This window comes from Selaginella moellendorffii, unplaced genomic scaffold, assembly GCF_000143415.4.
Source record: "Selaginella moellendorffii unplaced genomic scaffold, v1.0 SELMOscaffold_57, whole genome shotgun sequence".
NCBI lineage: Eukaryota > Viridiplantae > Streptophyta > Lycopodiopsida > Selaginellales > Selaginellaceae > Selaginella > Selaginella moellendorffii.
In genome coordinates, this window is record NW_003314318.1 from 252129 (window position 1) to 279547 (window position 27419).

General features: G+C 45.5%; 5 protein-coding genes and 2 long non-coding RNA genes across 8 annotated transcripts; 4 read left to right on the top strand and 3 right to left on the bottom strand.

Annotated features, from left to right (window-relative positions):
• The first annotated feature begins 8444 nt into the window (after positions 1-8444).
• LOC112351071 (thaumatin-like protein 1) lies at positions 8445-9017 on the top strand. The gene has a single exon (XM_024688233.1). It carries the CDS (start codon positions 8445-8447, stop codon positions 9015-9017), a length of 573 nt encoding a protein of 190 aa, XP_024544001.1.
• A 661-nt stretch (positions 9018-9678) lies between these two features.
• On the bottom strand, positions 9679-11514 carry LOC9654459. The gene is made up of 9 exons (XM_002983277.2): positions 10820-11514; positions 10670-10736; positions 10533-10610; positions 10427-10479; positions 10294-10377; positions 10190-10242; positions 10070-10134; positions 9962-10020; positions 9679-9904 (listed from the first exon to the last, which is right to left on the bottom strand). The coding sequence occupies exons 1-9, from the start codon at positions 11480-11482 to the stop codon at positions 9815-9817; spliced, it is 1212 nt and encodes a 403-aa protein (XP_002983323.1). The 5' UTR covers positions 11483-11514; the 3' UTR covers positions 9679-9814.
• Positions 11515-11518: 4 nt separating this feature from the next.
• On the top strand, positions 11519-12901 carry LOC9654659 (acetyltransferase NSI). Of its 2 annotated transcripts, XM_002983152.2 has the most exons (8): positions 11519-11683; positions 11753-11805; positions 11856-11907; positions 11965-12151; positions 12232-12331; positions 12437-12534; positions 12591-12684; positions 12758-12901. In XM_002983152.2, the coding sequence occupies exons 1-8, from the start codon at positions 11598-11600 to the stop codon at positions 12835-12837; spliced, it is 750 nt and encodes a 249-aa protein (XP_002983198.1). In that variant the 5' UTR covers positions 11519-11597; the 3' UTR covers positions 12838-12901. The 2 variants fall into 2 exon arrangements, with proteins under 2 accessions (XP_002983198.1, XP_024544051.1); XM_024688283.1 differs by having other exon boundaries at positions 11534-11805.
• Positions 12902-13135: 234 nt separating this feature from the next.
• LOC9654460 (protein indeterminate-domain 1) lies at positions 13136-16938 on the bottom strand. The gene is made up of 3 exons (XM_002983278.2): positions 15535-16938; positions 14971-15367; positions 13136-14743 (listed from the first exon to the last, which is right to left on the bottom strand). The coding sequence occupies exons 1-3, from the start codon at positions 15731-15733 to the stop codon at positions 13255-13257; spliced, it is 2085 nt and encodes a 694-aa protein (XP_002983324.2). The 5' UTR covers positions 15734-16938; the 3' UTR covers positions 13136-13254.
• LOC112351087 lies at positions 15339-15539 on the top strand. Its single transcript, XR_002993988.1, has 2 exons — positions 15339-15385; positions 15448-15539. It is a non-coding gene; the product is annotated as an uncharacterized LOC112351087 (long non-coding RNA).
• LOC112351086 lies at positions 16669-17152 on the top strand. Its single transcript, XR_002993987.1, has 2 exons — positions 16669-16784; positions 17032-17152. It is a non-coding gene; the product is annotated as an uncharacterized LOC112351086 (long non-coding RNA).
• A 6663-nt stretch (positions 17153-23815) lies between these two features.
• On the bottom strand, positions 23816-25520 carry LOC9654660 (mitochondrial phosphate carrier protein 1, mitochondrial). Its single transcript, XM_024688427.1, has 6 exons — positions 25318-25520; positions 24873-25237; positions 24767-24810; positions 24485-24696; positions 24267-24391; positions 23816-24170 (listed from the first exon to the last, which is right to left on the bottom strand). The coding sequence occupies exons 1-6, from the start codon at positions 25459-25461 to the stop codon at positions 24122-24124; spliced, it is 939 nt and encodes a 312-aa protein (XP_024544195.1). The 5' UTR covers positions 25462-25520; the 3' UTR covers positions 23816-24121.
• Between the last annotated feature and the right edge of the window lie 1899 nt (positions 25521-27419).

Consider the following 27419-nt stretch of genomic DNA (forward strand, 5'->3'; position numbering starts at 1 on the left):
ACAATCTGAAGACCAAATGAAAGATGATGTTGATGACTTCAGCAACGCTTGCAATGGTGCAAAGCGATCAAAAAGATGATCCACAGAAAGACCGAGATACTACACCTTGCTCAGGAAGCGTTGCACATCATTAACACACTTCGGAGTAGGGAACTTTAGAACGGCTACAAGTTTGTCATGATCAACTTGCAAACCCTCACGAGAAATATGGTACCCAAGATAGGTTGTGTCCTTGGACCCAAACACACACTTCGACCGCTTCAGCTTTAAACCAACATCTTGTAGCCGATCCAACACTTTACACACATCATGAATGTGCTCCTCCCATGTCCCCTCCGAGTGAATCAAGACATTATCAATGAAGTCAGTAGTCACCTCTGGCATATCACAAAGAACCTCATCCATCATCCGCCAGAAAGTTGCTAGAGCATTGTTCAAACTAAACGGCATCACTAAGAACTCGTACAAACCAAACGGTGTACGAAAAGTAGTCTTAGGAATATCTTCTTCGGCCATCAGTACTTGCCAGTACCCAGAAGCAAGATCTAGCTTGGTGAACCAACGACTTCGCCCCAAACGATCCAAAAGATCAACAGTGTGAGGAAGAGGGTACATATCCGGGATCGTCACTTCATTTAATGGACGATAGTCAATGCAGAAATGAATACTCCCATCAGGCTTCGTCACAAGATGAGGTTCACATGCCCAAGGACTTCGCAACTTCCGAAAAACACCCTTCTCCAACATCTCCTTGATGTTTGCACGTAAAATCTTGATTTTCTTGGGTGACCGACGACGAACAAAAACCTTGATTAAACGAGCATCCCCGGTTGGAATGGGATGACGTGTGGCAATCTTGGCCCCAGAGGATAGGTCAAATTCAAAGAGATCACAATACTCCTTCATGAGCTGGTTAACAGTTGCAACACAAAAATCGTCAAAGGGATCGAAAAAGGGAAGAGCAAAACAAGATGGAAACACAGGAGGTAATAATAGGGGAACAAAAGTAATGGAAGCAGAGGTAGAAGTAGAGGGATGAAGAGGTACGGAAGTGAGAGGAATGGATAAAACATAAGGAAGTATGAGACAAGGGGGAGAAGCCTCAAAGTCACACTTGGCATGATTGCACTGCAACCAATCCATACCAAGAATAAGGTCAAAAGTTTGACTCGGCACCACTTGCAACGACTGCAACTCAAGCTCGAGATTGCCCACATGCACAACCAGGTCCACCTCATCTCGTGCACATGCATGTGTACGGCCGTTGCCATAAAGAATGAAAACTAGGTCCATTGCATGACACAAGTGTAGACGACAACGTGTGGCAACAAGTCGAGAAATAGAAGATAAACTCGAACCTGTATCAACCAACACGAAGAGAATAATAGGAGACCTCTTGTTATAAAAACGAGCTTGGAAAGTAAACACTGGATGAACCGGTGCCGCATGAACCTCTTGATGATACTCCCGAAAGAAAGATGGAGGGGTCACTAACTTATTTGCACAAGGTCCCTCCATTACTCATGTGACTCCTCGTTTCCCTAATGCACTGTGGTGTCCAAACCTTCCACTGCAACAGCACCAACGGGACATTGCTGACGCCAAGGTCTTCACCCAGGAAATGGAGGTTGCCAATCCGGGAAACGCAAACAACACCGATAAGTATGACCAACTTCATCACACGCCCAACAACGAACATCACGGCCTCGACCACATCTTTACCCTTGTCTTTGGACTCGAGTAGCAGCAGCATCAACCTCCATTGGAACAGGACCATCACTCATAGGAAGTGGAGTTGAAGGACGTGCAACGAAAAGTGGAAAAGGTGACGTCTCATAATGTTGTGCCAAGCAAAGAGCATCGTCAAGGGTGGCAGGAGCAAGTGCATGCACAAGTCCGACAAGATCTTGACGAAGTGTTGGCCACAACATTCCTAGCTTGATCCGCTCTGACATATTAGACTCTGCACAAAGCAAAAGACTTCGGAAACGAACGCCAAATTGCATCACCGACTCAAATGGCCCTTGGCGAAGACGATGCAATTGTTCGAAGGCATCATCACAATCGTCGGCATGTCCGAAGGCGCATTTGAAGACGTCCGGAAGAACACTCCAATCCTCACGAGTGGCCGCGCTCAATCCATTATACCACTGCAATGCCGTCCCTTGGAGACACGTGGGAAACTCATGCAAACATCGAACATCATCCCAAAAATGATATGTGGCAATCACTATGAAGTAATCAAACTAATAGTACACATCATCCCCAAGATTCCCACGAAAGAACTCCGACCAAACGCAAGGATTGGCACCAAGAGCTAAATCTAAACCAAAATCCTAAAAAGGAAGAACAAAAGAAAGGAAATGGAAAAAACTAAATCTAGATGATGCAAAAGCTAGATATAAACCAAAATCTCAAATCTAAACACCCTTTAGGGACAATCAAAGGTGCCCCTCATCTCCACCAATGTGAGTGCATGAAATATGGAAAGGGAATATAAAAATGTGCATATTAATTAGCCCAAAAACCCTAGCTTATATATAGGAGCGAGTGGTCCGGATTGAAACCAATTCGACGGCTACCAAAATCCCACTACGCTAATATTAGTATATGGCATCGTAGCCGTACACTTAGCCCTCACATCATCCCCTCCTCTCGGAATAATGGAAGGCCGTTAGGGTTCTCTGGTAGACGGGCTGGGATCTGGAGGAACATTAGGAGGAGGCATCGGCGGATCTATAGATGGTATTAACTGCTCCTGATCCCTTTGTATGAAGCGTTTCAACTGCTGCACATGCACAACCTCCGGAGGATTGGCCTACTAGACGTCATGCCAAACCTCATAAACTTGCAGTCCAAATTGCCGCAACACCCGATATGATCCTTTCCACTGCGCAAGGAGCCCCTTAGATAAACCACATACCGTAAAATGGGGAAAACAGACTAACACCAAATCATCCACTTTGTACTTTGTAGGTGGACGATGATGGGAGTTGTAACGCCGTTGTTGTCCCACTTGTATGCAGCCTAAGTGTTCGGCAGATTTTGCTCGGACAAGTGGAAGAATGCTTGTCAAATATTGATCCCACGACCTAGCAACGGGAGCTCGTGGCAATCGTGAAGGTAAACCCAGCTCCGTTGGTAATATTGGATCATGACCATATAGAAGTTTATATGGTGAAGCACCAACAACACTCTACACCCCTGTGACATAGGCATACCAAAGAGACAGCAAATAACCATCCCAATCCAAATGCTGAAAGTTCACATACTTCGCAATCATCCCTTTGAATGTCCGAATGAGCCGTTCCACCATACCGTCTGATTGTGGATGATAAGCACTCGTGAAAGTGTGGCATATCCCCAACCGAGACGTCAAAACATGAAATGCCTCAGCTATAAATGCAGGACCATTATTCGAAAGAATCCGCTCTAGACAAGAATGCTGGAACACCACTCGATTGAGGAGGAAGTATCCAACAGCAGTTGCAGAGGCGTTAGCAAGAGCACCAACTTCCACCCAATGAGTCAAGTAGTCAGAAGCAATAATAACATACTCACTGCCAGCAGTCGACCGTGGAAAAGGTCCCATAAGATCAAACGCCACCAACTCAAACAGACGGGAAACTGCAATTGACTCCAACCGTCCTTCCACAATACAAGGGGGAGTATTACGAGCTTGGCACCAAACATAGCTACGCACATACTAGATAATATCACGTTGCATCTCCGGCTAATAGAAAGACCTGCACAGCTTCTCGGTCACACGATGATGTCCCATATGCCCACCTAGAACATGAGAATCATGGTAGGCATGGAAAAACCGCGGAATAAAGACAAAAGGCACCACCAGCCGTAAATGATCATCAGGATCCGTCCCCACAAAATAAAGAAGGCCATTTTCAAGGTGATATTGAGAATGTAAATGCCGGAAAGGCAAGTCATCAGCAAGTGATGCAGGATTTTCAAACGCATCTCGAAGCCTTCGAATCCACGGCTCAATCTTTTGAGCCTCGCGAACCTCATCAAGAGAAGGTAGATCTTGCTCTGCGCCTTGTGGACACTGAACGTCAAGTATAGCAACCGCCAACGGCACAGAATCCTTGTTTTGAAAATCCACAGATGCTAGAATAACAAGCTCATCAGAAATATGAGAAGAGAGTGGAGAAGGAAGAGGAGCTCGAGAAAGAGCATCAGCATCAGCCATAGAACTCCCTGGGCGATGAATAACATCAAAATCATATATCTGAAGTTTCAAAGCCCACCAAGCAATACGACTAACCAAGTTTTTCCGTTTCTATAATGAAGTAACGGCAGCATGGTCACCTTCAAGTAATGTCCGAGAACCATGTAGATATGCATGAAGTTTCTCAAAACCCTAAACTGCCGCTAAACACTCATTCTCTGTCGTGGAGTAGTTCACCTCTGCTAGTTGTAACATATGGCTTATATATGCAATGGGATGACATTGACTAGGCACACTCGGGTTTTCTTGCATTAACACACCTCCAAGACCAATATCAGAAGCATCTACGCACAAAATAAAAGGTCGAGTGTAGTCAGGATATGCCAAAACTGGAGGAGTCGTCAACAGCTCTTTGAGATCCACAAATGCCCACTCACAATCTAAAGACCAGATGAAAGATGACGTTGATGACTTAAACAATGCTCGCAACGGTGCAGTGCGATCAGAAAGATGATCCACAAAACGACCGAGATACTGCATCTTGCCTAGGAAGCGCTGCACATCATTCACACACTTCGGAGTAGGGAACTTTAGAATGGCTACAAGTTTGTCAGGATCAACTTGCAAACCCTCACGAAAAATATGGTACCCAAGATAAGTTCTGTCCTTGGACCCAAATATGCACTTCGACCGCTTCAACTTTAAACCAACGTCCCATAGCCAATCCAACACTTTGCACACATCACGAATGTGCTCCTCCCATGTCCCCTCTGAATGAATCAAGACATCATCAATGAAGTCAGTAGTCACTTTTGGCATATCATAAAGAACCTCGTCCATCATCTGCTGGAAAGTTGCTAGAGCATTGTTCAAACCAAATGGCATCACCAAAAACTCGTACAAACCAAACGGTGTACGAAAAACAGTCTTAGGAACATCTTTTTCAGCCATTGGTACTTGCCAGTACCAAACAAGATCTAGCTTGGTGAACCAACGACTTCACCCCAAACGATCCAAAAGATCAACAGTGTGAGGAAGAGGGTACACATCCGGGATCGTCACTTCATTTAACGGACGATAGTCGATGCAGAAACAAATGCTCCCATCAGGCTTCGTCACAAGATGAGGTTCACATGCCCAAGGACTTCGCAACTTCCGAATAACACCCTTCTCCAACATCTCCTTGACGTTTGCACGTAAAATCCTGATCTCCTTGGGTGACCGACAATGAACAGAAACCTTGATTGGACGAGCATCCCCGGTTGGAATGGGATGACGTGTGGCAATCTTGGCCCCAGAGGATAGGTCAAATTCAAAGAGATCACAATACTCCTTCATGAGCCGGTTAACAACTGCAACACAAAGATCGTTGGAGGGATCGAAAAAGGGAAGAGCAAAACAAGATGGAAACACAGGAGGAAATAGTAGGGGAACAAAAGTAATAGAAGCAGAGGTAAAAGTAAAGGGACGAAGAAGTATGGAAGTGAGAGGAATGGATAAAACATAAAGAAGTATGAGACAAGGGGGAGAAGCCTCAAAGTCACACTTGGCATGATTGTGCTGCAACCAATCCATACCAAGAATAAAGTCAAAAGTTTGACTCGGCACCACCCGCAACGACTGCAACTCAAGCTCAAGATCGCCCACACGCACAACCAAGTCCACCTCATCTCGTGCACATGCATGTGTACGGCCGTTGCCATAAAGAATGAAAACTAGGTCTACCGCATGACGCAAGTGTAGATGAAAATGTGTGGCAACAGGTCGAGCAATAGAAGATAAACTCGAACCTGTATCAACCACCACAGCGAGAATAATAAGAGACCTCTTGTTATAAAAACAAGTTTGGAAAGTAAACACTAGATGAACTGGTGCCGAGTGAACCCTTTGATGATACTCCCGAAAGAAAGATGGGGGGGTCACTAACTTATTCGCGCAAGGTCGCTCTGTTACTCGTGCGACTCCTCATTTTCCAGATACACCGTAGTGTCCAAACCTTCCACTGCAACAGCACCAACGGGACGTTGTTGATGCCAAGGTCTCCACCCAGGAAATGGAGGTTGCCAATCCGGAAAACGCCAACAACACTGATAAGTATGACCAACTTCATCACACGCCCAGCAACGAACATCACGGCCTCGACCACATCTTTACCCTTGTCTTTGGACTTGAGTAGCAGCAGCATCAACCTCCATTGGAACAGGACCATCACTCATAGGAAGTGGAGTTGAAGGACGTGCAACGAAAAGTGGAAAAGGTGACGTCTCATAATGTTGTGCCAAGCAAAGAGCATCGTCAAGGGTGGCAGGAGCAAGTGCATGCACAAGTCCGACAAGATCTTGACGAAGTGTTGGCCACAACATTCCTAGCTTGATCCGCTCCGACATATTAGACTCCGCATGATGCAAAAGACTTCGGAAACAAACGCCAAATTGCATTACTGACTCAGATGGCCCTTGGCGAAGACGATGCAATTGTTGGAAGGCATCATCACAATTGTTGGCATGTCCGAAGGCGCATTTGAAAACGTCCGGAAGAACACTCCAATCCCCACGAGTGGCCGCGCTCAATCCATTATACCACTGCAATGCCATCCCTTGGAGACACGTAGGAAACTCATGCAAACATTGAGCATCATCCCAAGAATGATATGTGGCAATCACTATGGAGTAATCAAACCAATGGTACATATCATCCCTAGGATTCCCACAAAAGAACTCCGGCCAAATACAAAGATTGGCACAAAGAGTAGGAAGAGTTGGACCACGTGCCGTAAATGCCGCCATCAATTGAGTTTGATTGTTCAATTGCAAGTATATAGCATTAAGCAATTGGACCAACTACTACTCTAGAGTCAAAGGAGGAGATTGCTAATTTGCCATGAAGATGAATGAAAAAGAAAAAGCAAAAGAAAAAAAATGACAAAAAGCCAGAAGGAAATGATAAATCTAGACAATGCAAAAAGCTAGATCTGAACCAAAATCCTAAAAAGGAAGAACAAAAGAAAGGAAATGGAAAAAATTAGATCTAGACAATGCAAAAGCTAGATCTAACCAAAATCCCAAATCTAAACACTCTTCAGGGACAATCAAAAGTGCCCTTTATCTCCACTAATGTGAGTGCATGGAATATAAAAAGGCAATATAGAAATGTGCATATCAATTAGCCCAAAAACTCTAGCTTATATACAAGAGCGAGTGGTCCAGATTGAAACAAATCCGACAGCTACCAAAATCCCACTATGCTAATATTAGTATACGGCATCGTAGCTGTATACTTGGCCCTTACAGCATTTGTTTAGTTTTTTTTTTGTTTTCCTAAATTGTTGAATACACCCAAATATATACCCACTTGGATCATTATTTTTATTTTTACATATGTAATGAAATTAATTACCCAATTTCATTGGATAATACTTGTTAAAACTCATCCTTTCATAAGATGCTCTTCCACCCAGATGCAGTAGAGTTAAAGTGGAGCTAAAAAAACCTTTGGGTCTGTATATCTAAAAAGAAGAACAAGCAATAAACACTCCTCCATTTCTCACCTACCTAAGACATTACATTTAAACTTATATGATTAGGACCCCCGCAACAAACTTGCAAACTTAATTGCAGAATCTCATGCTTCTTGTTAGGCACCGCAAGACTGGCAAAACAGAATGTAAATAGATAAACAAAGCAAAACGAATGAAACTGAGAGCTGCATTGGGAATTCACAAAGTTCAGTAGCAAATCCTTGACTCAAATTCATCAAACCACATGTACTGTTCATGAGCATGATTTTCAAAGTCTTGTGACGTGAACTGAACTCACGGGTGGTCTTCCAAGAAACATATTTAAGTATTAAACAAAATATACATTTTTGTTCTGTTTTTCTTTTTCTTAAATTGTTAAAACACTTATCTAAAACAGTACTTATACGATTGCGATGGAAAACACCCACAACAAGCTTGCAAACTTAATTGCAGAGTTTCATGGCACCACAAGACTGCCAAAACAGAATATAGGATAGACAAAGCAAAACGAATGAAACTGAACAAAGTTCAGCAGCAAATCCTTGACTCAAATTCATCAAACCACATGTACTGTTCATGAGCATGATTTTCAAAGTCTTGTGGCGCGAAGGAAATTTCTCACTTACCGAACTCACGGGTGGTGTTCAACGTTGTGTGGTCCACAACCTCTTTCCCCTGGACTATATAAATCCGTGTAGAAACTTGAAATATTATTAGAGAGGTATAGCATACACAGTTCCAATGGCAAGCTCTACTGCCATCCTCGTTGCTCTTGTTGCTCTTGTTGCTCTAACCCATTGTTTTGTACCAATCCCACTCGCAGCAGCCACTTCCTTCAACGTTGTCAATCGCTGCGGGCGCTCGCAGAACATCATCGTCCGCGAGAACGCCGGGGGCCCCTCGATCGGAACCTCCGGATTCACTCTCGCCCCCGGCGCATCTCGTGGACTAAATCCTCCGAATCGCTGGGCGGGAAACATCGGCACTGGAACTCCCGGCCTCCTGGCCGAGTTCTCGATCAACCGCAACAGCAACAATGACTTCTACGACGTGAGCGCCGTGGATGGCTTCTTCATCGACACTGGGATGAGCATCACTGGATCTGGCAGAGGTCTAATTTGCCGACCGGAGGCAGCGACTTGTCCGAACAGGAATGGGAATACTTGTGCCAGTCCCAACCGGAACGATCCAAACTCTCAGTACGCGAAGAACGTCCGTGCCAGATGCCCGGATGCCTATAGCTGGTCTGGTGATAACACCAAGACTTTTGGCACTGGAACCGGAGGAGCTTTCACCATTACGTTCTGCCCGTAAGCGATGATATATCAATCAATTACTATGCAGTTAATAACTTGACTTGCCCACGTTTAAGGGTAAATAACAAATAAAGAAAACTCTCAAACTGGTAGCATGAGAAAGAGTTGCGAGTCCCATCGCCTTACGAAATGAGCCCGGAGCTGTAAAAAGAAGCTCTCAAGATCATTGACGCCTAGATTTTCTGATGGAAGACCTCTCATCCCATTTGTCACACGCTGTGCTATGTGAGAAAATTGGAAAGCTTTTGTGATTGATCCGTTTTCCTTCGCCCAAATCATCAACTGGATTGACTATTCTAATGGATTTTCCATGCCTCTGTGCGACGTCTTCCTCCCCAAAATTATCATTCATATATATTAAAGGTGTGGCAGGAGGCGGTCCCAGGTAAAGGAATGCGAGCTAACTTCAGCGACAGTGGCTGCTTTGGATTTAGCATCCAGAAACACATTGATCTCACGATGTCTCGAGAAGGGGTTGCAGATCCTCTTGAAATTTCGTCAACGTCTTGACCATTTAATTGAAGCCATGAACCGATCAGCTGGAGGCTATGGCGTACAGCAGGTGCTTGCTAGGTCATGCCATCCTAAGATCCTAAAAACAACGTGCCGGGTTCGAATCATTGTCGTGTTTACTTGTAGATAAAATAAAACAAAGAATGTCCCACTGGAAGGAAGAAGAAGAGTAGATTCGCAAGGCCAATCCCGAGTAAAATGATACAATGTGGAGCAACTTTTCTACTTCCGTCTCTCGGATTATTCCGGGCCGAACAAAAAAAGAGAGAACCAAACACAAACTCAAACACGGATGTTGTGGCTTGCGATTCTGTAGAGGTTCCTGTCGAGCGAAGATCTGTGTGCTTTTGCCTCGGAAGCCATTGATGCCACCTGTTGTTTTGCACACGAATGAATCATGAGAAACTTAGCAAGGAAAACAAGCTCTACCTCCGCTCGCAGATGAAAGGCGGGTTTGCCAGACATGTCTCTCAGCTTCTCCAAGAGTCCTGAAACAAAATCATAAGAGAATAGAAGTGGAGTGATTCGTGCACCAACCTTGCGCATGGTTCTCTGTTTTGTACATGCTCTTGACAAGCGAACGAATCTGACTTCCAGCATTCCTGCGCGTTACAAACAACCAATAAAAACCAGGGCATAACCACACAAAAAACCTACGCCATTTTCGACTGGCCCCTCAGAAATTCATCTTCCGCAAGCCTGAACCTCTCCTGAAAAGGATGTGCGTAAGAACGAGAGAGTTGGAAATCAGCCGCGCGAACCTCGAGTTTTCTCTTTTCGTTCTTCTGTAGCTCAAGAGCTTCACGCAGCTCCACCACCTTCTTCTGCGCGCTTGCTGCCATCGCCTGGAAAGAAGAAGCGATTTAAACCAACAAAACATAAGAACATGCAAACCTCTTGGCTCCGGAAACGTCCCAGCGTGTACTTAAACAGTAGCCTTCTGGGGCCTGTTCCAGGTATTTAAGGTCGCACTAACTCACTTGCAAAGATCAATACTTACGTCGTAAGAACAGAAATGCCGCACCCGTTGCCACCATTGCAGCCATTCCAGGACTAGCAGTAGCAGCTTTCACACCATCTGAGAAGAGTAAACATATAAATCATCGAGCAAAAGACCAGAACAAAAGAGAAAAAAACCTTTCAAAGTTGAGAAGAAAACGTTCTCGTACTCCCGGTACTCCCGCTTGAATCTCCAAAACATGTCCTGCAAGATACGTCCTGCACGACGTCAAAAGAAAAATCCCTGTAGAAAAAAATCCATGGCGCTACACAGAAGCTTGTACGTACTTTCGCGTAGTAGTACTGAGTGGTGGACGAGTCCTGGAGCTCGCTAAGCTGGTTGCATGCCGCTCTCACGGCAACGTCCGTCGTCTCCGACATGCCATTCTTCAAAAACTGTGCTTGAGCCACCGCGAATTCCACAAAAGGAGCCGCCACCGCCATCACCGAGTCCACAACTGGGTCTTTGCGATCGTGATCCTTGTCCTTCTTCCCGTCCGAGTGAGCGCTCGCCACGGCCGAGCTCATCCTCTCATACAATGCGTTCACCACGTCCTCACTGCTCTCCTTCTCCATTTCTCCATTCTTCTCCTCCTGTTTTTCCTTGAGGAGATCCTCCTCGTGGCCTTCTTTCTCAGCTCCTTGCACTCGATCCGACGTTAGCTCCGGCCCCTGGACTTCCTCCGCCGCCCATTTCGATTCCTCTGGCACCTCCGGCTGCGCGATATTCTCCGCAGCGCTCTCATCGACCTCCTTGGGAGCGTCGGCACCATTCTCTGTCGCCTCAATGCTCTCGCTGCTTTTCTCCTCGGTGGCGCTCTCCTTCTCTCCTGAATCTACCTCGGAAGATCGCTCTCCGGCTGGCGCAGCAGGAGAATCATCCATGACAGCCGGCGGCGAATCCAGCGCCTCCTCCAGAGCTTCCGCAGGGATGTCCTCCGCGACAGGCATTGCGCTAGAACCCTAAAACTCCAAAAGCCCTAAAATGTAAACGCCCTTTTACACCTCGCACAAACCGGGGAAGATCCGTGCCGTCCACTTGTCGTGCAATTCTTTCTTCCCATCTATGGCGAGTGTGTGTGGCACCAGTGTAGCGCTCCTTGGTGCCCTAGCCGCAGCGTCATCGTCCATAGCTCCTCGCCAGAGATGTAGGTACGCTCCTCTCGACTCGTTCCCTAGGGCAGGACGCACTGAAATCTTCGGTTCTTGGAATGCCGGCAGCGCAATTCAGTCGCTTCCATCGAATTCTTCGCAATGGTGGATTTCCAGGCCAGGTAGAGCGCATTCCATTCTAGATATTGAATTACGTCGCTTGTTCTTGCAGCTACACAAGATTATTATCGATTGAGAGCGAGCTTGTGGGATTCTATCAGCGGGTAAGTGTTACTCGTGTGATTTTGAGCGAGCTCTTATCGTTTTTCTTGGCTACCTAGTGTTCTAAAGACGAACTCGTCGACTCCAATTGTAGAGCCAGTTCCCAGAAACGCGGAGGCAGAGATCGAGGGAGAGGAAGACATTGTCTTGGTAGAAAAATGCCAAGAGAATGGAACAATACAAAGGATTGTCTTTGCGACTGGAGCAGAGGTGGATGTTTATGAGCTACAACAACTTTGTGACAAGGTGATCTAGTCGTTCTTCTTTGTTCTTTTTCTCTTCATTCTTCTGGTTTGATGGATTGACATGCATTGATCGACAAACAGGTAGGATGGCCGAGAAGACCGGTTGGAAAAGTCGAAGCGGCACTCAAGAACAGCTACATGGTTGCGACGCTCCATCTTCACAGACAATTGCCTTCTGGAGGTGCTCGATCTTTCCACTGACTAGGTGAATTCTATAGGAGTAGAGGAAGTGAAGCTAGAGATTTCTCTAGTTTCCAGCTCTCACTATCGGAACCTTTTCTTCCAGGTTGCGAGGAGAGATCGCTCATTGGACTTGCTCGAGCGACGTCGGATCACGCGTTTAATGCGACGATCTGGGATGTTCTCGTCGATCCAGACTATCAGGCAAGAAAATCCATCGAGACTAACGTTTTGATCTCGTCTAGTTTCCTTTTGTACAGGGACAAGGACTAGGAAAAGCTCTCGTGGAGCAAATGGTGAGGGCGTTGCTCCGCAGAGACATTGGAAACATCACACTTTTTGCAGACGCTCAAGGTAAAGCTCTTCATCTCTCAATGTATATTTCTTTCGTGGTTTTTGACAACGTTTTCTTCGTTGGTCTTTGCAGTAGTGGAATTTTACAGAGCTCTAGGCTTTCAAACGGACCCCGAGGGTATCAAAGGAATGTTCTGGTACCCTCGGTTCTAGTGTACAAGGAAAGCGCAGGATATTCGCAATTTGAAATGGAAATCTAGGGTTTCTCGGGTGGTTTTAATTTTTAGGGCGATAGGAGGAAATGCGTGAAGCCGGACGATAGCGCTTGAGATCGCGATCGCTGTCTGTCTACTGCCACTGCGGATCACGCAAAGATTCAATCGCTTTGAAAATAATATTACATCTCAGGTAAGCCAATTCCTCTCGAAATTCTCAGCTCGAATCGTTGAAATCTCGCTCAACGCGCATTCTCGATGCGGAGGTTCTTGGATCGCTGCCGAAGAGATCGCTGTCGATCGAAGTGATAACAGATTTATTCTCTAGTCTAGGATGAATCAATCAACCAAAAGCTTGGATTTTGCCAGTCTCGTAATTATATAGAGCCCCCCCGAGCCGATGGATCGATGATGATCAAGAACACTCCCAAGATTTTCCTGGCGAGCCGCTGTTCCCAGCTCCAGCTCCAACCCCGGCCGAGGAGGATTTCATCGAGTTGTTGTCCCGCTGGCCACTGCTGTTACTGAAATCCACCATGTTTGGAGGCATCCTTCCCATAATCCCAGGTACGTTCGTCGCTGCGCTCACTCCCAGGAAATCCCGCGTCATTCTATCGCTTCCTTCCTCCACCTTGGGCATCAATCTTCCTTGGAGTCCCGCTGCCAGCATTGCTTGCTCGCTGAAAGGATTGTTCTTCTTCCCGGCCATGCTGCGTACTAAACCATCCTCCGCAGACACCATCATTTGAGCGGATGGATTCTCCAGCGCCGCCGCGTTCACACCTCCCAGAAGCGATGAGTACTGGCTCATGTTTGCCGCTCCAAACACGTTGTATGAGCTCTGATCCGGCATCATGTTCATGTGCTCGTTAGATGATCGCGGGACATGGTCGCCGTAAGCCGAGGACGATCCGGAGCCGGACACCTCCGCCGAGACGTCGCTGGGTCGTCTCAGGAGCAGCTGCTGGGGTGGCGGCTGGGAAGAACTCGGCATGTTTCCTGGCGAAGACGATGACCTCCCACCAGGTTGGTCCTGCTGCCTACTGTTTGCATGCTGCCAGAGAGCCCCCAGGTTGAAAGAGTTGCTCGACTCCGATCCAGCCAGTCCGAATCCTCTGAGTAGAGAAGTGTTGCTCGCGGTTGCTCCCATCTGTGCTGCCTTTTGGAGCAGTGCCGTGGCGGACATCTGCGCCGCGGCCGATGCCGAGGGTCCTTGTTGCCGAGGAACTCCAAAGCTGGTCGCGTTGCTTCCGCTGGCTGACGAGAGTGAGAGACCCGCTGTTGCCGAGCCACCAGCCCCGCGAGCTTCCATCCTATTGTTAAACGCTGCTATCATGTCTGCAATGTTGCCACCTCCCATCTGCTGCTGCTGTGTCGGCGAGTGGAATCCCTGTGCCGAGAGTCCCGAGTTTCCAAACGGACTGTTCGAGTATAAGTGTCCTCCCGGTGCCTGTCTCGGCATGTCCATCTCGAGCTGTCCGAGAATGCCCGCCATCCCGACCCCGTTGTGAATGCCTGCATTGTTCTTGAGAGAAAACGGTGAGCCTCCGGTTGGCGACGACTCGAAGCCTCCCATGCTGCTGTCAGCTCCCGGGTCGACCCACAGCGAGAGTCGGGGTGCCGCTCCTCCCGGACCGGCTGAGCCCCCGGCAGCCGCTCCCCATCGTTGCATTTGTTGGAAGTCGTCGCTTGGTACTAAGTGCTGCATTGCTCCCATTGCAGAAAGCTCGTCGCTGAATCCCACGCCGGCTGCTCCCGGAGGCATGCGGATCGCGTACTGACCGTGCGGAGAAGGTGGCATGTTGTTGTTGATGACTCCCTCCGGCAGCGGTGGCTTGCTCGTCCTGGCGCTCTCCTCCGCGAGCGCATCGCAGAAGGCACGATGCGTGATGAAGCTGTCCCTCCTGAGATAAGATGCCAACAATGGTCAGTAAGTACTCTAACCATATCTCTAGCGCTGCCTTCTTCCATCTAGCTATAAGCCTACTTCAGGTAGCATGCGAAAAAACTCGGATTTTTTGTCCTTTCCTTCTGGTACTCATTCGAGTTTTTGCAGGAATGTAGAGCCAAGCAAATTCATGGATTCATCCGCAGATATATCAAAGATGCGAGAGGGGCCGAGAATTGTTACCTGGAGAAGAGAGTTCCACAGTCACATCGATACTCTCGGGTGCCGCAAGTCTTCGAGTGCGCTTTCCAATCCGATTGCACAGCATACCGCTTGTTGCACTTATCGCATTTCCACTTCTTCTCGCCATGCTTACGACAAAAATGCTTCTTGATGCCGGTCAGGTCCCCGAGCGCTCTGGATGGATCATGATGGACACAGCTGACTTCTGGGCATATATACACTCGCTTGCGGGGCTCCTTGCTCGTCCTTTGCTTGAGCTTCCATGGGAGATTGTGGCCCCTCCGGTGGAGCTGCAGGTTCTGGTCTCGCTGGAAGCCCTTTCCACAAATTTCGCAGACAAATCGGTTTGTGGCCATGAGGGTCTTGGGTGATAATGCGATGACCTCCGCATCTGGGTCTGCAAAATTCGGCTGAGGTAAGAAGAAGAAAGCACTCAAAGGACTCGACTGACAACTTTATGGATTTGTTATGATCTAGGTCCCTTCGTGTGCATGCAAGATCAATCAAACAACGAGAATTTAGAGATTTACGAATCACGAGAGTAATAAAGACCGAGACTTGTACCTGGAGTTCCTGGCAGATTTCTCTTCTTTTTGGCGGGCGGCTGCTGCGGCTGCTGCTGCTGCTGCTGTTCCCCTTGAGCAGCACCACCTGAGATAAACCCCGGGTTGAAGGAGCCGTGGAGATGAGCCTGCTGAACTCCAGAACTGTCTGCTCGAGTGCCGGAATCGCCAGACGCGGTTGTTATATTGGACAGCGTCATATCTTCGCTCCGGCTGATGAACTCGAGCTCAATTTTGCTGCCTGGCCGATATACGGCCTCTCGAGGTAGAATTCTACTGTTGCTCCAGAAACCTTCTTTGCAATTGCTGCAGCTCTCGAGAGCACGATCTTCAGCACCGCAACATTACGCGTTCTGAGCTCTAGCCGCCCGGAGCCCGCTACCTAGAGACTCTTTGGAACCGACAAGGTGATTTTCCTGCAATTATCAAGGTTGGAGCTCGATAATTGTGTGCTTCTTGCTCACGGGAGAATCCTTGCGTTTGCAGATCGCTGGCGGCACATCTACCTCTCTCCTACAACTGGTCGGTACTGCTGTGATCTCCAAATCCCGATACTGTGGATGCCAAAGAGAGGGAGATGACAATCTCTGGCTGCGCTGCCAAGAAACCGAAGAACTTCGCTGGAGCTGCTTAACAACGAAGAGAGATGGGAGAGAGAGAGGCGAAGAAAGAGATTGAGGCGGGGGAGGCTGTAAGGAACATGCCTTTCCCATGCGCTTGAGAAGATGCAAGTGTTAACATAGTCACATCCTTGTGCAATCTTCCTGTTGATCCAGCCAGCCAAGAGAAGGGACCACTGATGCTCTAATCGGAACAGCAGAGCCCATCTCGGAGCATTTACAAAGGGACCACTTGATCAGCTCAACCAAACGGAAAGAGGAGGAGGAAGAGGAGCAGGAGTAAGAGCAAAAGCGAAAACAATGAACGACGAATCTCCAGGTAAACACCAAACTGTTTTTAACTTCTTTATCCTTGCGCTGGCTACGAGCAGCGTGTATGTGTGTGTTGTGTGTTGTGCGCCAGTGAGTGAGTGAGAGAGGAGAAGAGAGGATTGATCTTTTTCTGCTTCCTTGCGGGTGCTAACTATCGGCAAACTGCTCTCCACAGCCCTCGAGACGACGGAGACGACGAGGACAAAACAAAGGAACGCCGTGTTATGTGCAAGCCAACAAGCAGATGGAAGCAAGCGGAGCTTTCAGCAGCAGCGCAAAAAACGCATTCGAGGAGGAGGCGAATGCAACAACAACAAAGGTAGATCTACTTCTCTAGATCTGTTTGCTGCTGCTTTGCTGCTAGCTGCCGCTGGCTCATGCTGCTGCTGCTACTCTCCATTTTTCTTCCTCTCGCAACACTCTCTCTCCTTGAATTCGTTCCTTCCTTCTCCCAGAATAACACCACTAGTAGACACAGCACATTCTCTCTAGTCTATCCTGTGTGTGTAATATTTCTTCCTTTTTTTTTTGATTACTCCCTTATTCGTCTTTCTTTTGCTTTGCAGTGATTTAAAAGAGCAAACCAGTCTGTTCCAAGGTGGTCTGGAGTTCGAATCCTGTGTGAGTCCGCTCTGGCCTCCCCAAAAAAGATTTTCCCTCCTGGAGGAGGAATAGTTACTTATTCCCTTTGGCTGTTTGGGTGGGGGCTGAATGGATGTGTGCTACTCATGGATGGATGAATGAATGGCAAAAAAGCTTGCGTTTTGCAAACTGTTGAATGTGGTGGTGGTGGTGGTGGTACCAGTTGCTTTCATTTTCAAGCCCCTGCATTTCTCTCTTACATCACTTTGTGAGCTCCTCCTCCTCCTCTTCCTCTTCCTCCTCCTGTGATTGCTCTTTATGGGGACAAAAGGCTTGTTAAATACCAAGCTAGAATAGAACAGAATAGAATAGTTGCATTGGCTGAGCCAGGAGCAGGAGCAGTAGCAGGAGGAGCAGCACAAGCAGATATTTTCATTCTTTTTTTCTAAAAAAGAAAACATCTCAAATAACTCTCATGTTTTCCGTGTATATTAACTGCCTTATTTTTCTTCCTGCTACTGGCTCCTTCTCAGGGGAATCTTGAGGAGAGCGGGGCCAGCATATGCTCTCCAAAATAGGAATGGAGCCTGTTTCAAGGACAATAATTTGGAAAAAAACACAGGGGCTACAGCCCCCAAAGAAATAATTAAGCAGCCAGCCTCTCCTCCATAACCAACTCTTCTAACAGGAATAACAAACTGCCTCTTCGTTTTGGCCATGGAATGAAGGAATCTCTGCTGCTGCCAAATTAAGGGCATGCAACCCCACAATAATACAACTTTGTTTCTTCCCCACATTTATGGGTGCAATTCTAGATTTGGAAAGAAAGGCTGTGCTGCTGGGGTGGTTTGAATTTGTAAGCACCAGGTTCAGATTTGTTGAACAATTCAATTCCACCCAAGAAAATGTCACTGTTGGACTTGTTTGAATGTGCATAAGAAAGTGAAAGTGAAAGGTGGTGCAATATTGCTACCCCTAATCATATTCAAATGTGAAATCTACACTACATGATCCTCTCCCTCACCCTTTTGCCCTCAATCAGCTTCAATCAACACACGACACTGAATGTACCCCGCAATGCGCACTGGAAGCTGATTGATACTGTCAAGGTTTTCTAGCTCTTTAGCTTAACTGTTATATAAGGCCCGGCCTCTCTTGGGAGCTTCAACTCTCCCTTCCTGCATTGGTGAAAGAACCAGGCAAAAAAGAATGACAGTACCCACAAAGCCAATAACAATGGAGAAAATGACTAGAGTTCAGAAGCTGGTGAAGCACTATCAAATTATAGTGATGTATGTTCTTTACGATTATGTATCGAAACCCAGGCTCAGCAGAGGTATATAAATTGAAACTTATCAAAATTTAAGCTTCGGGCACATGTCTGTTCAGCAGAATTTCCAGGGCTTAAAGAGAGAAAGATATAATATTTTCTTAATATGTAATGCATGTCTGTCTGTCACAGGTTTTACAGACACCATAACAAATGAAGTTAAAAGGTAACTTTCCAGGTGATATCAACTTTGTCAGGCTTAAAAATTACCTTTTGTTTTTCTCCTCTCCTCTAATATATGTTTAGCGGCTGATGAAATCTACTTCTGTCAATCTCAATGCACTTATGTAAAAGAGATCACTCGAGATCAATGGGGTTGCAATGCGCGCTCCAAAAGTAATGTGCGGCTCCATACAAATCCTTCCAAAACAAAGACCTCCCTTTCCCTTGTTCGCTTGCGCCACAAGTATATATACTAATAACACTAGCCAACATTCTTGAGATTTTTCGCTTGTATCCCTAGTTTGTTTGTTTTTGTCCCTCCGCAAAACACCAGAAGAATTGATTGATCCCAGCCCCTCCGGTGTTGGGACGTGAAAATGCACACATTCCCCTTCTTTGGAGCTATGTTTGGTGACGAGATCGTGGCATTATAGTTATGTACGCATGGCAAAACTATAAAAGTTAAGCAACTAGTATCATTAGAGCACTAGTTTAATCATGGTTTAAAAGTTTCCATTGAGTTCCGGGCCCGGTCAGCTTATGATTTTGGAATTGATTTTCGTGGGTCATGAGCAGCAACATGGCTGGACGACTGGCCAACAATCTGATCGATGCTGCGACTGCGGGGGCCAAAAGAAATCCTAGAAAAAAACTCTTGATTCACTGGAAGAAAGAGAGTAGACTACACACTACCACCACCACCACCACCACCCAAGAAGACGTGTTTCTACGGCCAAAACAATTTGCCCTCCATCCTTTTTCTCTAAAAAAAAGTCCTTTCCATAGTCAGGTATCTAACGAGGAGCCGTTCCTTGCGTTGGAGGCTTTCTGTTGGACACAAGCTGCTGGCGTTTTCTTGGTGAGAAGATTCCCCCCTTTCTTTTCTCGCAAGGGCCCAGGCAAATGCGAATATGCCACGCGAAGAGGCATAGGAATGGGTAGTAAAATCAAGGAAAATATTTCCTGTCATAGCTTATACGCGCCTCAAAATGTTATGAATTTTTGTGATATTGGTATGCGTTTGGTGGTGGGTAGCTGGCCTGGCCAGCGTGGCATGGTGACGTGTGCCATGGCCCGCGCGATGCCGACATCCACGAACGTGGCAAAGACGCCTGGGTGTCGGGGATGGCTTTGCATGGCCCCATCGCTGGCCATGACACGTCAGCGAGCTGGCATGCTGACGCGGCGCTTGCCGTGAATTGGAATTTCTGGTCATGTGTTGTACAGTGCAAACCATTTGCATACGAGTCTAGGGTCAAGATTTTGAATCGATCTCGCGCTTTTGAAGTGTACAATCCGGAAGATCACAGGGACGCATTCTTGTGTATCGGGTGGTCCCGGCTCTACTCCTAACTCTAGGTTATGCAAAAAAAATGACCAGGACTCCAAAGTCATGGTTTCTACCTAGGATATCGACTTTTGCAGTTTGATCGAGCTGAGATCGCAATATGGATATAAAATTGGAGACAACAACGTGAACACCAAATATAATGAGAAAACAAATGTTATGAAGTTGGTCGTCCATTGGCATCCAGCTCTCCTGTTTGTTTGCAAACATCCCTCGGGAGGGGATGGGCCCCTGTTGGGAATATAACAGGTAATGCTGCTGTGTGAGACCGTCCGTATCATGGATTGCTGTACCACTACAGTGGTGACATGCACGTAGCTATATACGTATGCATCCCCAGCGCACCGTACTTGAAAGTTGTGGAATGCACAGGGACATGAAAGCTTCACAGGAGGGTTTCCTTCCTTCATGATCTTATTATTTAAACAAAAACCTCTTTCTTTTTCTGTTTTCTCATTTGCAACTTGCTGGGCTGGGCTGGGCTGGAAAAGAGGGTGGTGCATTTTTCATATTGAATGCAACACAGAGCAGAGAGGAGTTAGGGAGTGAGTCTGATGTATGTGTGTTGTGGTCATATGCAGAGGTGGTGATACTTTTTGTTGCAGGACCCCTCCTGTTGCTGTTCCAACTTTCAGCTGCTTCTGTAAAAACTTCACTAAATGTGCCCTTTTCTTCACTGCCACCCTCCCTTCTGGCTTGAGAGATGTATATGGGCTGCCAAACAAAATGCCAACTTCTCTCTTACAAGAATAACAACAGCTCCATGGCTGCAACTTACTCATGCAGTGCAGGTCAGGTTGATATATATATATATACAAGAAAAAAGTATAAAAAAAAAGGAAATAAAGGCCAAAAGAGATGACGTGGCCTGTACGCACGTTGGCATTCCGCTTGTCTCTCCGTACATGTGTGAATGTTTGCGGGGGTTTAATCATTTAATGCCGCGAGCGATGCCTAACCCAAGTACTTAGTTCTTCGTACGTTTTCTCTCCGCGTTACGTAACTGTGCCTGGAAAAGAACCGGTACGGCGTGGCCAAGTTCACGTGTGTGCCTGAGTTGAGGGGATCTTTGTATATCTTTCTTTTCACACTGTTGTTTTATAAGGAACTCTTTGGTGGAACTTTCACGAGAGTTCGCTCTCGTGTTGATCGAAGTTTCTTCTCTGTATGTTACAGCTTGATCAATGAGAAGGGCTGGATCAAGATGGCACCCCAGGTTACAGAGAGTCATTCTTCTCTCGTGCAACGTAAAGGAGCAGCCATTTGTGACAAAAGCTTTGGAGCCCCACAGCGTTTGTCTCCTTCCTTTGGCTACAAACAAACGAAACAACGGGTGTGTGGTGCTGCACCCTCTCAAAAAACCAAAAACCAAAATCAGGAAAACTAGAAAATCTCTCCAAGAAAAGAGGTGGAAAAAGAAAAACGGGGTCAAGTCCCGAGCGTAAAAGATCACAACAGACGTGGGGATTTAAAAACGGTTGACAAACGCCATTTTGACCCGCGAGCGATTGCTGAATTCGCGGGCATTATAGTAATTTATTCATACATATATATTCGGGTGAGATATTCCCTTCCATCTATATCTATCTATCTGAAAGGTAAGAAAGACGAATACTTTTTCATGTCCATCTGTGTTTGCACTTGCATTCAATGACAGGAAACAAATCCCCAATTTCGCGCTGCCCTCTCGCAAAACAACAATCCATCGCAGGGGGAAGAAAACACACAAGCACACAAATCCGGGGACGGGGGACGAGCGGGCGATCGGGCGGGGCACGCATTCCCATGACCCGACCTCGAAAATATATTAAAAGATTCCGAGGAATATAGAGAGCATAAATGTTGTCTACAAGTTGGTTAAGTTGCCAAACGCGGGCAACCTTCTCATGGGGTTGCGTGTAACTCCTGACAAGCCCATGCATTTGATAGAGGAATTCCATATGATGGAGCGAGTGATTGATTGATTGATGGGGTGATTGATTGATTGGGATCTCCTCGACCCTTTCTCTCCCCCGGGCTTTTTACTCGCTTTTCATCGTGATCTCGGATCGAGTTTGAGTTTCATCAGAGCACAAACTTCTTTTCTGATTAAATCCTTGCGATGCTGCAAATGCCAAGCAAACCGCCAAAGCATATCTGACTCTTGTTCGAATCCCTGCAACCAAATTACGAGTGCCGACGCGGGATGGGATGAAAATGTGTCGTCTAGGATGAAAGAAAGAGACCCTAGGATTGTTCAAATATAAAAACTATACACGCCCAAAAGAAAAACAATAAATTGGATGGATCGATCCACCGCTCCCCTGCATTACATTACATGCTCAAACAAAGCAACAAAACAAAAGCCGGAATCTTTGATCCTACGTAGTTTCTTTCTTCTCCAAGGCCGCGCAGCTTTTATGAGGTGCGGCTCGGGACATATCCAAAGCTTCTGTTGTGTGTTGACAAAAAAGACGCCCCCAAAAAAAGCGTCTTTATTTCCTTAAAATATTCCATATGATATCAAAAATTTATCTAATTTTTGGCATTCCTTTTGGGCCCCATACCGACATACGATTTACGCGTTGTGTTACGGCCGCGAGCAACACGGAGGCCATGGATTCCTGACATTCTTGACGATCCAATCAAGGCCGGAGTGGACGGCCGCGATCCCCCCATGCAGATCCGATGGCCCAGCCGCGCCCCGCATTTGGGTCCCAGTCCGCCACACGGCGACAAAGCTCGCAACGCGCGCGGCTTTCGTCCTCTTGCGGCTACGCTGACGTGTAGCGCGGGGACCAGTTATCCTCCGCCACTTGTGTGCCGGGGAGATCTGGGCCGTCGGATCGACACCCCTTCCCCCAAGCTCTTGGATTGGATCTCTTGCAAAACCCTCTCTCTTTTCTTTAATCTAGACCTCGACTGCGATGTCTCACCACCCTTCCATCAATCCTCGTTTTCCCTCTTATTCACGAAGTTAAAAGCGATGAGATCTTGTCCATCCAAGATCCAACCAATATCACGCTCAACATTCCGGCGACAAATCCAATTCCCCCTCCGGCAGCTAAAACTTCGCAATCGCAGCCCCAAATGCCGAGATATAGATCGCTCGGCTTAACATTATTGAGTTGGATCCATCGCTTCACATGGACCCAGCGCAAAAAAAATTGGCATTCATCTCGGCCCCTTAAACAAAAGCCCGCACCACCCTCAAACAAGCGACATACGTATTTATACATTTTTCTATCTATACTGTTTGTATTACCTACGAGGATGAGGGTCAACAGATCATGGACACGAAAAACACGGGTAACGAGACTTTCGTCCTTGTCCGGACACAAACCACTTCTTCTCGTTCGTCGTCTCCGTGTTTTTCCATGGCGGCATGAAGCCATGGACGATTATAGGCCGAGTTTTGGGAGAGCAAGAAAGAACAAGCTAGTGAAGCACTCGTAGACAAGGAACTCGATCTTGCTGACAATGTCATCCTTGATGAGAGCTTGTCAAAGTTTTTTTGTTGTTTTGGCTGCTGCTAGAAAAGGAAAATCTAGTCTATTAAGCTATGTGCATTGAGACGAGGAAACTCAAAGAAAAACCACACTCGCCTTGTAACCAGCGACTCGTAACGATGCACTAGAAAACACAAACAATGCAATCGTCTCATCATCTTCTTCGTCAATTGAAAAACGATTGTCCGAGGCAACCTTGTGGTTCTTTACCACTGTAGAAGCGAAAACAAAACAGACAAACTAATACCCCACAAGAAGCTTACGTATTTACTTTCTCTTTTTTCACGGGCTTCGAGAACTCGGGACTTAAAAAACTCGCTGCATCAACTTTCGGTATCGATGATGGATCGAACTAGTGAGATTGACGAGAAAAGAGAGCGAGCGAGAGAGAGAGAGAGAGAGAGAGAGAGAGAGAGAGGTTAAAAAAACTCAAAGTCAAATGCGAGCTTCATGATGCTAGTATGATATAACTCTCTCTTTTCGAGTACATTGCACCTGTGACTCGATTAAACAAGTGAAAAAAACGAGCCAGAGGATCGCTGCTGCTTAAATTCCTAATGCATCTCTCAAATCTTAAGCACGGCGTCAGACGGATCGACAGATGGACTGCTGCACTGAATTTCTCTGGCGATGCGTCACAAAAATATGTACAGAAGAAAAAATGATTATGCGTTATTTTCTCTCTTGACTAGCTATCATCACTATCGACCCCCTCCATGCGTCAACAAGCAACATACCTCTGTGAATCATGATGCCGAAGATTCCTCCTCTACGTAAGTTCCTCCACTGGTTGGCCTGTCCAAGCAAAAGAAGAGAAAAAAAAATTGTTAAGCGTTAAGGTCGTCCCAGAGAGAGAGAGAGAGAGAGAGAGAGAGAGAGAGGATCACTTACAAACCAATGGAGACCTTCACGGAATCATAGATGAACCACTGCATTGTGACAACAGGACCCACGAGCGCGATGCGAAGCGGTAAGCTTCTCGTGAACAGCCCCACCAGACCGATTCTCTTGATCGCCTGGAAAACATCCATTAAAAAAGAGGAGAAGACGATTAAGAACCAGGAGACAAGGACACGACGAAACGATGAACAGGGATGGATGAGGCTTACTTGCACAACAGTCCCTCCCTTGTTATACAAAGAGCTTATTACGTTGTCAGCTGGATTCGACACGACTGTGCCGGTGATCCCCGAAATGTAAGCCGCTCCACAGGTGACGAGCAACGTGGTCGTCGTAGAGCATTCGCTCCTGGGCTTTTTCACGACGTTACGGTAGATCAAATCGACCGAGTGCTCGAAAGACGTGAACATGAGCATGGCAACTGCGAGAGAAACGGAAAAAGTGACCAACTGTTTGCGTGAGTTCTGCGTAGAATCTTTACGTCTGCTTACATGGAATGTTGCGACTCCACAATGGCAAGAGTCCTCTGTAAAGCCTGGAAAAACACTGTTGATACTAAGTCCTGGAAGAGAAAAGAAAACTAGAAAGAAAGCCCACCCTGGAAGCCTCTCGGCCGAGTAGACCTTTGGAAATCCATCGATCAATCCTTTGGCAAAGCCCGGCTGCGCTTGGAGACGAACTTTGATCGATTCGAAGGGGCAGAGAACAACGTCGGCGATCATCTGTGCGCAGGCGCTGGCGGCGAAGTAGATTGGCGTCCGATACGTGGCCGAGTTCTCGGGGCCAGCGGCATCGCAGTAGCGATGCTTGAAAAACTCGTAGAGACTAAACTTGCAAGCTCCTTGAGCTCCATAGCCATAGAGCTTCCCTCCCCAGCCTCTCCAAAGCCCAGTAGGACCGCGTTCCTTCCACAAGACGCCAAACCCAGAGAGAATTCCTCCGCTATACTTCGCTGGATGGACCTGGAAGAATGGGGAAAGGAGAAAACTCCCGGTGAATCTCTACATTCTACAACGATTCTTTGATCGATCTGCCGCCATACCTGCATGTTTACTTTGAGATTGTCGAATGGAGTGACGAGAAAATGCGTCGTCCCCGCCGAGAGCAATCCTCCTGCGAAGCACGCCGCGTAGTATTTGCTGCTGAAGAGCGCGATTTCTTCCGGGCCCCATTGAATCGCATCCATCACCACTATCTCGCCCTGTCGCTCCTTTCACCCCATTTCTCCCTTAAACCCTAGTGCTAGCCCTAAAGTGGTAGGGTTCTTCGAGATCCAGGCCCTTGAAAACAAACGGTGGCTTTGCGTATTACGTGGCACCTCCCTTTTTCTTCGTCGCCGCGTCCCACGTGGCGTCTGCTTAGCGAACCATTCAGAATGGAGATACGCCATTGTACTTTTATTTTTCAGAGCACTGTTTTGAGATTTTTGCAAAAAGTTCATAGTGACATTGCTTTGGAGCCAAATTAACACTTTCAGGATATTCCTTAATAAATATTTTAAAATATATATGATATATATAATGCATATATGTAAATATGTACTTTTATTTACTTATATAATTTCAGATTTGCTGTTTTTGAAGACTAATAAACATTTTTGAGTAATACAAATTATTTGACAAGATAACTTCCTTTATATAAATATATTACAAGTTTTTTATTATTTAGTAGTTTTAAAACTATTAAAATTAATACTTATTAGGGTACTAAATTACATCTAGATTTTAATAATAAAATACTTTTTCTAATATTTTTTTAATAATTGTGCCTTATACAAAATTTGACTATTTATATAACTACTTTCACATATACTATCTGAAAGATCACAATATTTTATATTTTGAGTTATTATATTACATAACAATAGTGGGGACACTACTGCCATGATATTGTATTTGATAGCTATATAATGTGATTTTACCTGAGCTTTCATGGTGTAAAACCATAGTGGATGATTTTTTTGAATTAATGGATTTAAGTGTTGAATTAAGTATTTATTTAGTCATTGTATTATTGATATTACCTATTCCACACATGACCATACCAAAAAAAAACTTTCCGCACATGTTTGTAACTCTTGAAAATTTTCAAATTTTACATAAAAATGAGATGAATGGAACTTTCTGAGAAACTCTTTTCCAAAAACTATTCAAATTAACACTTTTTAATGGGAACTCTATTAGGATCCTATCCCTTACACCTAAAAGTAGGTTATATATGTTCATAAAGTAGGCATAAAGTAGGTTATATATGTTCATTTTGGAGTAACAACAGAGCCCAAAACATTAGAAAGGTTATATGTGGTGTGGAGTAAAGTGCCATGTCAATCAAATGCTAAACCAAATTAAAAATTATAAAATTAAAAAAAATTCAAGTGGTAGAATTTAAATAGATTACTCCAAAAGGGAACTTCACTATATGTTTACATATTACCATGGGTTTAGTAAAGAACCAAGAGTAAAGATTGGTTCAAATTGAAAACAAAAGGGAAGGATATGACTTGACTCTTAGGGTGTAAGGATAAGATTTTAACAAACTCAATAAATATAGATTTAGAGAATGATTTGCCCAGTTACTGATAAATAAATTTATTTCAAACTTAAAAAATGTATAATTTTTACACTTTGAGGATTATAAGATAGTATTTTCCTTTTTCAAGTTTCTTTGGAAGGATTTTAATTTGTTAGCTTATACCAGAAATAATCTACAAGAATAGAATATTAAATATTTAAATTTCTCTTAGAATATCCAGATATGTCCATCATTATAAAACATATTTGAAAATTAGTGTTAAGTCATCAGTTCTACAGTTTTGCCAAACTTGATTTGTTTGTTTGCTTGTAGGGGACAGAGGTGGTAGTTAATATATGGTTAGATATTCTAGGATATTCTACCATCTAATGGTTGTTATTAATTTAGAATAATCTTGTATTTATAAATTATAAACTTTTCAAAATACTTTTTAGTATATTCTAGTTTATTTTATCATCTAAGTTTTGATATGTAATAATATTAATTTTGTGTTGATAAATTATAAATATAATTATACTGATATACTATTTATTAATATATTATATTAATAAATAATAAGTACTACTATTTAAAAACCCAAGTTGTTGATACATAAAATGTATAATAATCGAT